Source organism: Dipodomys spectabilis, unplaced genomic scaffold, assembly GCF_019054845.1.
Source record: "Dipodomys spectabilis isolate Male_0828 unplaced genomic scaffold, ASM1905484v1 ptg000002l, whole genome shotgun sequence".
NCBI classification, from domain to species: Eukaryota; Metazoa; Chordata; class Mammalia; order Rodentia; family Heteromyidae; genus Dipodomys; species Dipodomys spectabilis.
The window spans coordinates 2,658,437-2,673,664 of record NW_024870679.1 but is presented as its reverse complement, the minus strand read 5'-3'; the positions used below and the strand labels follow the sequence as shown (position 1 = coordinate 2,673,664).

The 15,228-nt window shown below is 49.5% G+C and overlaps 1 protein-coding gene across 1 annotated transcript; it reads right to left on the bottom strand.

Moving 5' to 3' along the window:
* Positions 1-9,867: 9,867 nt before the first annotated feature.
* Positions 9,868-11,371, bottom strand: Kcna2 (potassium voltage-gated channel subfamily A member 2). The gene has a single exon (XM_042682745.1). The coding sequence runs from the start codon at positions 11,369-11,371 to the stop codon at positions 9,872-9,874; it is 1,500 nt and encodes a 499-aa protein (XP_042538679.1). The 3' UTR covers positions 9,868-9,871.
* Between the last annotated feature and the right edge of the window lie 3,857 nt (positions 11,372-15,228).

The following is a 15,228-nucleotide window of genomic DNA, read 5'->3' as shown; positions in this document are numbered from 1 at the left end:
GCACAGGGCTCTCAGGCAAGTGCAGATGGGCACACGGCCATCCTGGAGGGACAGCCCTCTTCTGTGCTGCCCTGGCCTTGGGCTAGGCCTCATGGCTACAGAAATCAGAGTGTGGGTGAGGCATGCACTCTTGAATTTTTGTAGGGACCAGAATCTAAACAGGTCAGGAAGAAAGAGGGTGGAAATCATCAGTGTCTGTTAAAAATTTTATTTTATTTTATCTTTCATTTCACACAGAATGATGTTAAAATAAATCCTCAGTAATATATATTTATATACTTATTTACTTGTGTCAGTATTTACAAAAGACTGTGGAGCTCTAGGAAGTCTATGTACACCTATGATCAGGTGGACAGGCAATGTTCATCGAGGCACATATGTACACATATATGTATATCCTATGTACAAATATCAGACCCTACTGACACAGGAACTCTCAGCTGCAGAAGTCCTGGGCAGGGGCAGTGTTGGTGGGGCTGAAAGCTTCCAGATTATGTCAGCAAGAATGATTAATATCTATACATCCTGTGCAATGCAGTTACAGCTGGTGTCTAAATTTTCATGAAGCAAACAAAGAGTTAAATGACTCCCAACTCCCATGAGTCCTCCCCACAAATCCTGCTCCGCCTTTGCTTCCCATTGGTCCCCAGTCTCTTATCACCATGGAGACCTCAGTTCCCTTTCAGCATCATCCTTACGAAGCTTTGCCATCAGCCGTGGAGTTCCTTCTCCTACTGATCTCAAGGAGGCTTATTCATCTGCTTCATTTTTTTTTTTTTTTTTAGTTTTCAGCAATGATTAGACACATGACATGGGAGGATAGCTACAGAGCATGCACAAGCAGAAAGGAAGGCAGTGGGAACCCTAATTAGAAGTCTGCACGGCATGAGCCTAAATGAGCGGCCATTTCCAAATTTTATATATGTGTGTATATATAAAATCTCCAGAGACAGCCTATATAAGCACAGAAGCACACAAGTATAGAAAAGGAAACAGTATCTCCCATTACTACTCTGTCCCTTGTGGGGGCTAGAGAATCTTCCTTGTTTTGCTGGCACCATTAATCCTGATGGTTCCAAGATTACCTTCAGTGGAGGGAGGAATGCAGGATGCAGAAACCCAGGAAGAGGCCAATTTGGCCGGGGCTTTGTTTGCCCAGCAGGCTGAAGCTCAATCATGGGACTTTCCAGCTTCCTGGGGCCCTTCAAATGAGGGAACCATCGAAGCACGACAACAAAGGGAAACTGGGTCGCTGGATCCCACGTGAAGGCAGAACTGGGGCAATTACAGAGCATGTTCAAACCCTCAGGAGCTAAGCCTCACCTTGCCATTGTCAGCCAGGCCTCTCTTCATGCTTTTCTAAGCCTGGAGCTGGTTTGCAACTTTGTAGCCCATCTGAAAGGTCAAAGCCCCTGGACCTACACTTTAGAAGCTCAAAAGGCAGTAGTGTCCGCAGCTAATAGTGTGAAAAGTGAGTCCTGAATATTAGGTTCTTTCCAGCTCCTCCTCTTGCTTTCTCTGTAAGCCCAGAGCATGTACAGAGACAAACAAGGCTTTGGTGTCCAGGGAGTCATTGCAGGAGAAGTAGGGCCTAGAGGACTCTCACAATGATCTAGAGGCCTACGACTGAGTCCTCTGGGTAGTTACCAAAGGCCCTCAATTCTCTGGGTGCTGCAGCAGCTGTCAACATTATTATGTAATCACACCTGCCCTGTGCATCCGTCAGTGGAATGATACAGGGACTTCTCAGCTGCAAACTCATCTGGAACATATCTGACTATTTTAGGAGCTCAGAGATGCACAGGAAGTTACATTCATTTCCACGCAGAGGCCCATGCAGTATACGTGGCCACCCAGCCAGGCTGCTTCAGCTGTCCCAGTTTATTACCAACTCGTCAGGCTAAGTCTGAGTCAAACGTTTCTACTACCTGATCATAGCTAATGTAACCAGATTGGAGGGCTTCTAGAAGTGTGGGGAGAGAGATGGCCAACACTTCTGCATCACCTCAGTTGCTTCAAACACTAGTGAGAAACCCTTACTACCCAAGTCTAGGAAGAGTGTACATAGGCAAAGGCAGGGGGAAAAATGCTTCTCTGTGAGTCTTCCACATTGCCAGGTTAAGGTGGAGGAGAGTGCATTGAGGCTTTCATCCAGCTATTTCTTGAGTGATGGATAACACTCAGCCCCCAAGAAGTAACTAATAATTTAAATGCTTGTTCTAGTATCTACACCCTCAACCAAGGTTTGGTCAAAATCAACCACAGAATTGCTTTCAGTTTCAAGGATTGCTACAGGTCTCACCTTTGGTGGGGGCGGGGATTCTGTAGTTCTTTAATTAAACCAATACTTTTAAAGAACTCACACAACTCCAATTTAGGGCACCCATCATTGACAAAGAAAAAGTAAAATAGACCAGTCCATTGCCAGGTCTTCTGACTTTCCACTCCCTCACAGCTACAAAGTTGGCTATAACTTTTCTGTGGCTATGTTACAGCTAGGGCAAGTAGCATAAAGGATAAAGCACCTGGCTCTTGGGTCACACCTCCCTTTAATCCCTGAGTCAGGCAGCCGCCTGGGAGGGAAAGGAAAGGGGTGATCCTGGAGCCTGTTCTTTTGTTTGAAAGAATGCCTTCTAGAGAGTTCCCAGCAGAAAAGAAAAAAAAATAAAAAGGAGTAGAACTAGAGAGGCGGAAAGAATCTAAAGATAGGTCATTTTAAAATCTCAAGTAAATGCAGCTTATTCCTTGGATTGCCAAAATGATCCTAAACTGTGTGTGGGGAGGGGGGAGGGTTGATAAATGTATATTTGTGTGCTTTTTTTCAAATTATGGCATACATATATACATATACTATACACATATATACACACAGATATATGTATATATGGAAAACCTCTAATAACTCAGGACCAATTACCCCAAACCTTTTCTGTGATAATTTCAGTATAAAGAGGCAAATAACAGCAGGCATTATCTGATATGCCAGGATGTGCCTCACTGCTCATTTCTAAGTCTGTCTTGTAGCGAATGTCATCCAACCCATCTCTTTGGTCTGCTTTGTGTCTGATTCTGTACATTAAGCACTGAGGTTTAGGAGGTGGACCCTGAGCGATGCAAGATCCTCTGTCATCTCCAAACACTCCACTTACTAAGGCAAGGGAGTTTATACTAACCTACTTTGGAAATAATTCTTTTTCAATAATAACAATGGCTGAACCACATGTTTCCTCAATCCCACTCTAATAACCAGAATTGCAAAGCAACCAAGACGTTCCTTTCCCTGAGGTTTCTCCGTGGTTAACTGAGGTTTGGCTGTACATGTCTATAGAGCAAAGTAGACTGAGAAGGAATGGAATGGGCCCCTGGGGTTGCCAGCCTTCTTAATGGTCTGAATATTTAACCTCACAGATGTTTCAGGAAAGAAGACTTACTGCAGTAGGTGGTGGGGTCCTTCTTTTGTTAATAGTATACTCTAGCTCCCTTTTCCCCCCACTCCTGAGCCTAGCCTCTACCCAAGCCCACAAAAGCATGCTCTCCTCTGTATTTCTTCTGAGTCCTTTGGGTTGAGCAAGTCAGCCTGTCTTGAAGGAGTCAGAGGGTTATTTCCAAATCTACCTAGGTCACATTCCCTCGTATCTGTCTCCCTAGGGGGAAGGGAGGAGGGGCTGCAAAAGGATCAAATAATGGCTTTTAGTGCATGGAAATGATGTGTAATGGCTCAGGCTGCTTTATTCTTATCTATTGGTAAGCACTTTCCTGCAGACTTCCATTACACCCTGCCAGACTGATACAAAGTCAACAAGGTGGGCTGGCAGGAAGTTACTCCATCTCGATGCCTAGGGGTTGCAAGGGTGCTGAGTGCGAGTGGGCAGAAAGGTGAAGCGGGCAGAGAGGAGACAGAGACACACAGACAGAGAGGTGCACCCAGGAAAGAAAACGACAAAGAGCAACTCCTGTGGGCTTTCCTTGTGAATTTGCATTGCTTCTCCTATGTGTCCATTCCAGAAGGAGGTCAGAACCTCAGAGGACAGAAGTCATGTGAACATGGCAGAAGAAGGAACTGTAGACAAAGACTAGAAATGGATGCCCAGAAGTCAAGGGCATTATTTGATAATCCAAGTACTATCTATCACTTTTCAGTCCTGAGAACAAGGTTTTTGAAGGAACTATTGCTAAAGAAAACAGTCACTATTGATTTTTTTATTGCACTTTTCCTCTTTAAAAATATTCAAACACATACAATGAGAGATGGAGCTGAGCTTTGGTGGAAAGGAAAGCAGAAAGAAGGGCAAAGGGTAATCTGAGGAACAGACTCATCCCAGATGATAGAGGATTCCTCATCTCCCTCCATGGAAAAACCAAGGCTGCTCTCAAGCCCAACCAAGTCTGAGAGTAGAGATGATGGTCACAACCGCTACTGAGCTCCCAACATCACCTCCTTATGATTGGTTCACAGGTTAAGGTCAGAAGGTGAAGGTCATAAGTTCAGACTTGGCACTGGATACTTCATCATGGCCAGAGGAACCTCCATTGGTAACCAGGAGCCCCCCGGGTGTGACAACCCTTTCAGACCAGGCAACTACCCCTCATACACTGGGTATACAGCAGGGCTCAGCTCCTGTGTTCCTCCCATAGCCTAGGGTGTAATAGTGTCACCCCCATGTATAGTTTCCACAGGGGCTTATAGTTTCCTTTGGGGGAGGTCAGCCTCACCTCTCTTGTTCACTTCTGTGGACAGCACTGAGACACTCAGCCTGAGGATATTCAGAGAGTGCTGCCCTCTGTCAACCTGGATTGTTGATGCTGATACGTTATGGCTGACCATGAGGAAGTTGTCCAGGGTTCATACAATGGAATGACAGCTCTTGGGAATGCAGATGGGACAAGCTAGTCCTGAAGTCCTCCTCATAAGGAGCAACAACATGAATGGCCTGGGGACTTGGGCCTGACTGGGGACTAGGCCCATCAGAGCTTTCCTAAGAACCTTTTCCATACCTGGATCTTCCCCGGGGGCCTCTTTTTGAAGGTCTCATCTTCTGAAAAGGTCTCAGAAGCCCTGCTGAGTGAGATAGAGGCAAGGCGAGAGGAAAGGGGTATCTAATCCACTGACATTCCAGGCAGGACAGAGTCTTAACTAAATTAAAATTGAGCTCTCGAATTAGATTTGAACGAATGAATGAAAATTTGGCTCTTGAAAAGCTTACTCAGAAAGTTGACAACTCAATTATTTTCTCTTCCTGACAATTTGTTCATCTTTCCTGGGTCTTTTCCTCTCCAACTGTCTCCCAAACTCCAACCTTCTTCTGTTAAACCCACGGAGTTTGAGCCTACAGAGGCACTGAAGTTAAGGAAAAAGTCAGTATCTTGACTTGGAAACACATAGGTTAGTGCATGTTGCACAAACTTTATCTCAGATTAGGTATCTACCCCCTGCTAGAGGCCTCACTTGTGGGTTTTGGATCCATGTCCAAAACTCCCTGCTATATTTCTCCTCTATGGAGATGGGCACTGGACCATCATTAGGAGAAAAGAGTGAGACATGTGCCACAAAAGAGGAGACCATACCCAATCCGAACTTCAATTTAGGTGAATTTCTAGCCAAAACATATCTAGGCCTCAGTCTCCCAAGAAAGAAGAAACATTCCAAGGGTCATCACAGTTGTGGATAATCTCTGTGTGTGTGTGTGTGTGTGTGCGAGAGAGAGAGAGAGAGAGAGAGAGAGAGAGAGAGAGTGTGTATTTGTGTACTGGGTCTTCAACTCAGGGCTTCATGCTCTTGCTTGGTTTTTCTCTCAAGGCTAGCACTCTGCCACTTGAGCTACACTTCTACTTCTGGCTTTTCCCTGGTTAATTGGAGGTAAGAATCTTATGGACTGTTCTGCTGTAGCTGGCTTTGAACCACCACTCTCAGATCTTAACTTCCTAAGTAGCTAGGATTCTAAGCCTGAGTCAACAGCTCCCAGCAATGAATGGTCAACTAATCTTACAAAGAATTTAAGTCAGGTATTAGAATATAGGATAAACAAATCAGAGCCTCTAAAAATTAATTATTTGCTTCTTCAGCCTTAGGCTAATATTCTCAATCACATCCTACTTAAACTGGATTGTTTTGCCATTTCAAGGCACAGCAATTGAATGGACGGGAGGCCTCCCTGGGGGGCCTGGCCAGGAAGGAAGAGCATGCCTAGAATTGAACACCCACAGAAGGGAATCAGGAGCTGACCTTATTGGACTGGTGCCAAAGAGAGAGTGAAATGCCATGAGCAATTCAAGGTGGCTCATTCTAAGAGGCCAGTCAATACAGAGACTCAATTTTCTGACCTGGTCCTCAACAAAGCTGCTGGGGAGGAAAGAACATGAGTCCTGTACTCAAAGAGCACTGGGGCTATCTTTGCCCTGGGTCAGGGCTCCGAGATCCTACAATTCCCAAGAGCTATCATTGCTTTTAAGAGAATGGGGTTGAATCTGGAGATCCCAGGTATTGGGAGGAGGGGACCTTGAGCTTGTGGTCTGTCTGGATGGACTTACTTTGAAGGAAAAGGCATGGCCGAGAGACTCATTTTAGGCTGCTAGCTCCATGAGTCTTTCCAATGCTGTACACCTGAGGTGGTAAGAGGATGAGATTTCTGCTTGAAATCTCAGAACTGAACTGGAGGTGAGAGAAGTTACTAGATAAGCAAGATCACAGGTGATTAAACCTAATCTTTTCTCTGTGCCAATGAATGTATAGATCTTGGGGACACAAAGCAAGGGATCTGACTATGTCTGCATTTTGTGTATCTGTATTGTGCGTTTGGGGCACATGTGTAGTATTTTGTGTGCCTAGTGTAACTATGTACATTATGGGCATATGCTTAGTTTGTGTGTGTTTGTGTGCAGAAACAATAATATATTGTGTGTATTTTGTATGCATGCGTATCTATGGTATATGTGTAGTTTTTGTGTCTTTTGTATCTGAGATATATGCTATGGAATTATTCGTGCATATGTAGGTCTTTTACATTTTGCATGAAATTTTTAATATGTATTTTGTATTTGTGTGTGGCAATGATGTTATCTATTTTGTAGGAGATGTGTGTGCATGTGTGAACATTTTAGAGCCACAGGATAAGGTATCTTCCTCCCTCCTCCCTTCCTATTGTAGGCCTCAATTTATGAATTGCTTCAATTCTCTGTTCTCCAAAAACCTGTTTCCTTCCTACCTCGTGTCTTGAAATTCAGCACCATCTCCTATGAAAGAGAGGAAGAGAAGCACAGAGGCTTCGTGCTGAGCACGAGATGCCCTGCAGAACCCTGGAGATGTAGGCGACCAGGAACTAATGAGCACCCTGGGTTAGCACCCTGAGCTGGTGTTCCCCATCCCGCAAGACAACAGTAAGTGCTAACTGACAATGAGGCCTGGAGTAGAGCCACCACTACGCAGCCTGACTACCATGATTCACTATGTTTGGGGAATTTTAAGCCATTATATCAAAAGGCCAAGCTCAGCCTGGTGAGGCAAAATCCAGGGCCAATCTATTCTCTGCTTCTAGGCTGTGCAAGGCTCATTCATAACTAATCTGTTCTTGGAGGGGGATGTAGAGGACAATTCTTTACCGGTCCTTTGGTTCCTCCCACCCCTCCCACCCCCCTTTAAGGAGCTCTTGTTACCAATGAATGGGAAGAGAGTTTGAGTCTGACATTCAAAGTGATGCTTTTAAGTCAACTAGGGACTGTCTCCCTTGGTCCGGGACATTAGAAACTTCCACATTGAAGGCTCCTTTTAAGTCCAGATCAGTGGGAATCCTACTCCTGGGTTTCAAAGCAGGGGATCCCTTCTGGCTTTCTAGGGGACAGGTTCATGAATAAGATGACTGCAGAACCAAATGATATTGAAAACCAAACAGAACGGAGAGGATGACAATGGAGATGAGTCATGGGATGGACTGAAGAGAGGAGGCCTGGGGTGGGTCTGACCCAGGACAGCTGGAGCTGTGAGGGCCAATAGGGCCCTTGTGCACTCAGTAAGACAAGCTTCAGCCATGGAAAACTGAAGCTGCAGCACATGGAGGGCAGAAAGACAATTCTAATATTTAGGAATCCATGAAGACTGGAGTATCTGAGACAATGGCAGCAAACCCAGGCCTTGTGGGTTACCAATGAACCCATTGGGCTACTTATACAATAAACCCACCAAGCAGTGAATTTGCTCCTGAGCCGGAACTCCAGAGAATGAATATATATATATATATATATATATATATATATATATATATACACACATACATACATATACATATATATGTGCATGTGCATATAGTGTACATATACACATAGGTATGTATATATATGTATCTGCATACATATATATACTCTAGTGCACATAGTCAAACACATGCATAAATTGCCCTGTGTCAAAAATATTGCATAAGCTTATACAATGTTCCAATGCAATTTTCTATAGCTAGCTAGGTAGAGGAACACATGAGCAAGAGATACCTGATATATATTTATGTACACTGGATCCACAGACCTGCTTGTCCTCAAGACTGATGCCCTGGTTAGCTGTGCAGTTCTGCCCAAGACTAGGTTCATTCCTAAAGTGCAGTCTGTGAGTGTTTAGACTTTGATTTTCCTGTTCCTTCTCCTGGCTTTGCAGAGGTCTGTCTCTCATTGAAATAACAGAGTTGGGTAGGCTGAAGGGCTGGAAATTTTGGTTCCCCATTCCAAACAGTCTAGTTTATTTATTTGTAATGGAGGGCTTTTGCCTTCTGATGGGGAAAAACAAACCAACAAATCCTAGTTAGATACCATCCAAGGCTATTAATACTCTAAGTATGAATACTGTGTAGGCTACTAAGAAAATAGGTTAGCTCCTGTGATTTAAATATCCAGTTTTCATGCAATGGACACCCATGCAGCTCTGGCATCACTGGTAAATTTCACTGCAGTGTCAGCGTGGCTGGGCCACATCATTAGGAAAGCAGACATCTCTAAACTCTAATGTAAACGAAGAGATCAGACATGGTTTCTTTGTGGTGTGTGTGTGTGTGTGTGTGTGTGTGTGTGTGTGTGTGTGTGTGTGTGTGTGACCCTGAAGCCTGCAAAAATATGGTGACAACCGAAACTGAGAAGTCCCCTGATTGGGAGCTTCTCCTCACAGCCAAAGGGAATGAATGTGAAAATTGGACAACTCCTATTCGGTCATACTAACTAATTGTCCTTCCCCTAGGATTCCCTCACATCAACACTGCAGAGGGGGGAAAAAAGCAGAATGCAGCATTTTCTGTTATGAAACCCAGGCCTCCAGAGCATCTACTTGGCAACTGTAACTCACAAACCCCAGCCTGTGACACAGAGAGTAATTCCAACACACAGGACTGTGTGTTCTTTTCGATGCAAAAAAAAAAAAAGAAGAAGAAGAAGAAGAAAAAGAAATGGAGTGAGGAATGACCTTTTGAATAATCATCCGAGCTTTCAAGTTAAGCCCTCATGGTGTTCCTCAGTGGTGGGGCAGGTGGGCTAAGTAGGGGACGAGAGGAGGCCGTCTCCTGGGTGTTGTGTGCATTTAATTAGAAAGGATGAGTGGTGCTGATAGGGTGGGTTATACATAGGAAATGAGGTTACCTGATGTATCTTTCTGAAATCCTAGCTCCATAAGGTGACCCTCATCTTTGGAAACCCCTAAGCCAGTGATAAAGATTTGCATGAAAGCCATGATAGATATTCTGGGTTCTAAATCAAAAATCTTAAGATCAAAAGTTACTTGCACGACTATTGCTTTCCATGCAGAACCAGATGTACACTGTAGAACACACTGACTACAATGCAGGCTATTATGCAACATCTGCATTAGTCCCATGGAGCCGTGAATTATGATAATAGGTTTCAATCAGACATCGGTTAACATTTTGGTAATATTCACATAGTTTGTGTTAGCCAAGGTACAGTTGGCTGTCTTTAAGTTCTCCTCTCTAAAGTCCTCGTTACTGTTGTTTACTCCCTCCTGGATCTCCATGTAATCAGACTTACTTATGGTAGAGGCACTTCTACTTTTCTTTAGGTCAGGGGAAGATGGGATCTTTGGACAGCTTGTCACTTGCAAGTACTGAGCCTGCTCCTCTCCCTCTGTCTCCCGGTGGTAGAAGTAGTTGAAATTAGACACAATGACAGGGACTGGTAAGGCAATGGTTAACACACCTGCAATTGCACATAGGGAACCCACTATCTTTCCCCCAATGGTAGTTGGAACCATGTCTCCATAGCCTACGGTTGTCATGGAGACGACTGCCCACCAGAAGGCATCCGGGATGCTGGGGAACTGGGATTCTCTCTCATCAGCTTCTGCAAAATAGACAGCACTAGAGAAAAGGATGACCCCGATGAAGAGGAAGAAGATGAGAAGGCCCAATTCTCTCATGCTGGCTTTCAGGGTCTGACCTAGAATCTGGAGACCTTTGGAGTGTCTGGACAACTTGAAAATCCTAAAGACTCTTACCAGCCGGATGACACGAAGGATGGCCAGTGACATGGCCTGCTGGCCCTGCTGGGCATCCTCTGGCTTCTCAGCCAGCTCTGTCCCCAGGGTGATGAAGTAGGGGATGATGGCCACAATGTCAATGATGTTCATGATGTTGGTGAAGAAGCCAGCTTTGCTGGGACAGGCAAAGAACCTTACCAAAAATTCAAAGGAGAACCAGATGATGCAGAGAGTCTCTACAATGAAGAAGGGGTCAGTGAAGGAGGTGGACTGCTGGTACCCGATGGTATTGTTGGAGTAGGTGTGGAAGGTCACCCCACTACCGTGCATGTCTTCATTCTCATCCCGGAAGATCGGCAAAGTTTCCAGACAGAAGCTGACGATTGAGATCAGAATCACCATGACAGACACAATGGCTATAATCCTGGCAGGCCCTGAGCTCTCAGGGTATTCAAAGAGAAGCCACACCTGTCTCTGAAACTCATTTTCAGGCAGAGGACGCTCTTCCTCCTTGATGTAGCCTTCATCCTCCCGAAACATCTCCATTGCTTCTTCTCCTAACTCATAGAACCGGATTTCTTCAGAGAATATGTCTAAGGGCACATTCACAGGTCGCCTCAACCGGCCCCCAGATTGGTAGTAGTACAAAATAGCATCAAAGCTAGGGCGGTTGCGATCGAAAAAGTACTCATTTCGGAGGGGATCAAAGTACCGCATCCGCTTCTTGGGGTCTCCTAAGAGGGTCTCTGGAAACTGGGCTAAAGTCTTTAGCTGGGTCTCAAACCGCAGCCCTGAGATGTTGATCACCACCCTCTCACAGCACTCGTGGTCTGCCTCTGGGTCATAGGTGTCTTGTGGGTGCCCAGGGAGGGCAGCAGCCTCATCCGCTGGGTCTCCGGTGGCCACCGTCATAATTAGGACTGAGAGAAGCGCCTGTCACTACGCCTTGCAGATGCCTGGTGGCAAAAAGGCTCAGGGTGCTGCTAACGGCCCCAGGAAACACAGCAGCATTGGACCGCACTCCTGCAGGAAAGCCCTGGAAGCTCTCTGAAGGCTGGAGAGACAGAGGCAGTTGGGGACATGAGACCACTAGGCATTGGACACCAGCAGCCTGACCTAGCCTATTGTTTGCTGCCTCCTCTCTCTCAACCAAGAGTTCAGAAACAAGATGATCACTATGTCTCCTACCAATACTAGAAGCAGAATTTCTTTTTACCTTGTAACTTGTCTGGGAACCTTTGAGGAACAAGGAGCAATCTCTCAAGGAAGCTGTGTGTATGGAGGGGGAGGGGTGTACAGAATCCTCTGCACCACAAAGCATCCTGGGGCTGAGCCCTATCCTAAGAGGTGAGAAAGGAGCCCTGTTCAGGTGCTAGCTACCATCTTGGGGCTATCTGTATCCTGGGAGGTATGGTACTCACACTGAGATCTTGGGAACACCATTCTGGTGACTACATCCCACTGTTATTAAACAATATGATTTACCTGGCCAGGCGTGAACCCGACGCTCTCTCCTTGTAGAGCTGGCCAGATGTTGTGGGAATCCTAGACACAAACACAGCCAGCCCAGTTCCCCATCCCGGTCTTCTCACTTGAGCTAGAAATAATGGTGAGTCATTCTGGGCAGGAGGGCACGCTGCAGGTCCTGGAGGTGAGCTCTAGGGCTGGCCTGGGCTGGAGGGGACCAGGGTGGGGGGGAGGCCTGTAACTGGGGCATACGGGACTTGAGAACACAGCAGCAGCGCTGGGAGCTTTTCTTTGGAAGGAAGGAGGCAAGATGCACAGCTCAGCAAAAGCTGGAGTCCTCCTGGCTGTCCTCAGGAGGTGTGACGTTGCCTGGAAAATACAGCAGCAAGGTAGAACCAAGGTTTTCAGGCAGCTGATGCCAACATTGAGCAGGGCTCTGACAGCCCCCTGCACTAAGCATGGCAAACCCTCAGGCCCAGCCTCCATTCCGGTGCTGGTGACTGAGAACCAACCCGGGCCAGCCCCTTCTGGACAGGCTATTTTTTTTTTGTTTTAAATTGGCACCAGCTTCAGTCACTTTCTGTCCCAGGGACAAGCCTTTGGCTGGGCTGTCTTCTCCGGGGGCTAAAAGAGATCCTCTCCTCCTCGGCTCCCATCAGGAGGGACTCTGGGCCAAGCAATCCCCACCCCCACCCAGACACGCACCTCCCGGGCGGAGGGCTGCCCTCTGCGCAGCTCTGACCCCCGCAGCGGTTCGGGGGGCACCGCGGCCCCCAGCCTCCCCACACCCCGACGCACTCGTTCAGCGCTCATCTAGGGAGACCCCGCACACGAAACAAGGTCTTCCCAGCAGAAAGCCCGGGTGGCGGCGGCGTGGCTGAACTTACTCTCCCTCCGGGATCCCGGGGCTCACCCTGTGAGCCGGGTGCCACTGGAGCCAGGTCTCCTCATGAGAAAATCCCTGACATCTCCCAGGCAGGGAGCGCAGCGCCAATGCCCAGCCGGCCTGGCTGCGAGGCAGCTTGGTGGTAGCCAGAGGGGGAGCCTGGGAGGAAGCTGGCTTCCGGGCTGGCCCCCTGCCGACCCGATCGGGCCGGGGTGGGGTGGGGTGGGCACGGGTGCGGAGGGGTCGCGGCCGGGTCCCCATCGCCCCGGGCTCCGGCCGGGATTCCGCCGCGCGCGCTCCCGCCCCGCGCCGCGCCGCCGCGCAGCAGACCCTCGGGCTGGCCGCGGGCGAGCGCGCCGCCGCCTTAACTCCTTCCTGCCCGCCCCGATCCGCCCGCGCTGCGGGCCTCAGGGCAGCTGAGCTCTCCAGACTCGCGGGGTGCCGCGTGAGAGACCCCCCCCCCTCCCGAGGCACCCGGAAAAGACACCAGGAGCCCGAGCTCGGGGTGTGTGTGTATGCGCGGGGAGGGGGAGCAGATGATGCTAGATTTTCTGCTCCGGATCTACGACTTCTCCTAAAGCGCACGGTTGCGGGGGGCGGGGGGGGGGGGGCTGGGGGGGATCCAGGGTAGGGGAACGTGCCCCACTCGGCAGTGAAGCCTCCTTTTTAAATTCCCATCAGGAAAGGCGAAGCCTGGCCGACCCCTGGGACCCCCCGGGTCGCCGGGGATCCCGGCTATTTATCAGACCCGGTGCCGCCTACCGCCACGCTCCCCACCGCCCCGCGCCCCCCGCCCCGCACCGCGCACTCCCGAGCCCATCTCCTGAACTCTGCCTCTGCCCGAGCAAGCGTCCCCGCACCCCCTGAGCACGCGTGGGTCCCCCCACCCTGCGGGCAGACAGCGGGGGTCCGCACCCGCCGGCTTTGCCTGCAACTCAGCCCCAGCCCGCAGCGCTGCCAGGCTGCGCCTGCCGGTACCCCCGCAGCCCCTCCGGGCGGGCACGGTCACCAGCCGCGGGGGGTCTGGAGGCGAGGGGGGGGACAGCGTGCTCAGCTCCACACCCCGATCCTCCCTGATTTACCCTTCTGGATGGGCACCCGAAGCCTCCATGTTCCTGGGCGCCGAGCGGTGCTCTGCAGAACCGCAGCTGCCGGCGGCGATGGTGGCGGCGGCTGGTGCGGGCGGCCAGCCGGGAGCCGGCTCTGCAGTCCCGCGGGCGGCGCGTACGGAGCGCCCGGCCGCCGCCCCGCAGCCGCACCGCGCCGCACCGCGCCACGCAGCGCCGCACCTGGCCCGGCAGCGAACTCGAATTAAAGGGACCAGCAGGGGTCAGAACTCGCGAGGTGCCCGGCTCGCCGCCGCCGCCACCGAGCTGCCGGCCAGATTGGTGGACCCCCTATCCTTGGCACCCCATTCCTTTGCAGAGACTATAGAGAGAATCGCGTGCCGAGCTCGTATGGATGCTGCCCGGAGCCCCGGAGCGAAGAACAGGGCAGAAGTTGAGGTGCGTTCAGCAGAGACTCCTGCCAAAATAATGAAGTAGAGTAAGATATAAAAAACAATCAATAGCCACTACCCCAGGCCCGAGGCGGGGTCCAGCCCCGGGGGAGCCATGCTGCTATTCTTGCAAGGTTGCCCAGGCCTGCGGAACCCCTTCCCCCCACTCCCAGCTCTTTCTTACCCTCTCCTAGCTTGGTACATACCGTCTTCTTACCTAACCAAGATTCGGATCTGGCAGGTGCAGGCCTGGTGGCAGCCTGGCACAAACTTACTGCTGTGTCTGACCCCACCAGAAGGAGCCGCAGGAACAGCCTGCCTGACTCCCTCCTTCCCTCCCGTCCCCAGGGGCCCGGGAGAGAGAAGGCTGAGGGACCTGTGGTTGTCCTTGGGAAGGGCAAAGCTCCTCACCAAATCGGCCACGGGCCCTCTCACAGACCTGACTACACTAGCAGGCCCAGGGCTTCATCTGAAATAGAAAAATGCAGCTCCCAATACCCACTTCCTCCCCCCCCACCACCCCCGTGGTGGTGCTGGTACAAGAGCCTGAACTCAGGGCCTGAGTGCTGGGCGCTGTCCCTCACCCTCTCTGCACTTAACTCTGGGAACTTTACCACTTGAGCCGCACCTCCACTTTCAGCTTTTTGGCGGTTCATTAGACCTTAGAGTTGGCTAGAGATCTTGTTCCTCAGATCTCAGTCTCCTGAGTAGCTAGGATTGTAGGCCTGAGCCACCAACACTCAGCTTTGTCCTTTGCTTTGGGGAGAATGTGTGTAGGGCTTAGATGGGAGAGCCTAGTTTGTTTTTGAAAGCCTTATAGACCTCCCCCCCCCCCCAACCCTTGCTATTTCTGTTCTCTCTGTCCTTGCCAGAATCGGGGGGTTCTAAGTAGTGGCTCATTGCAATCCAATGGCACTA

Coding starts and splice junctions, on each gene's coding strand:
- Kcna2 (XM_042682745.1), bottom strand. CDS start 11,371: ATGACGGTGGCCACCGGAGACCCAGCGGATGAGGCTGCTGCCCTCCCT.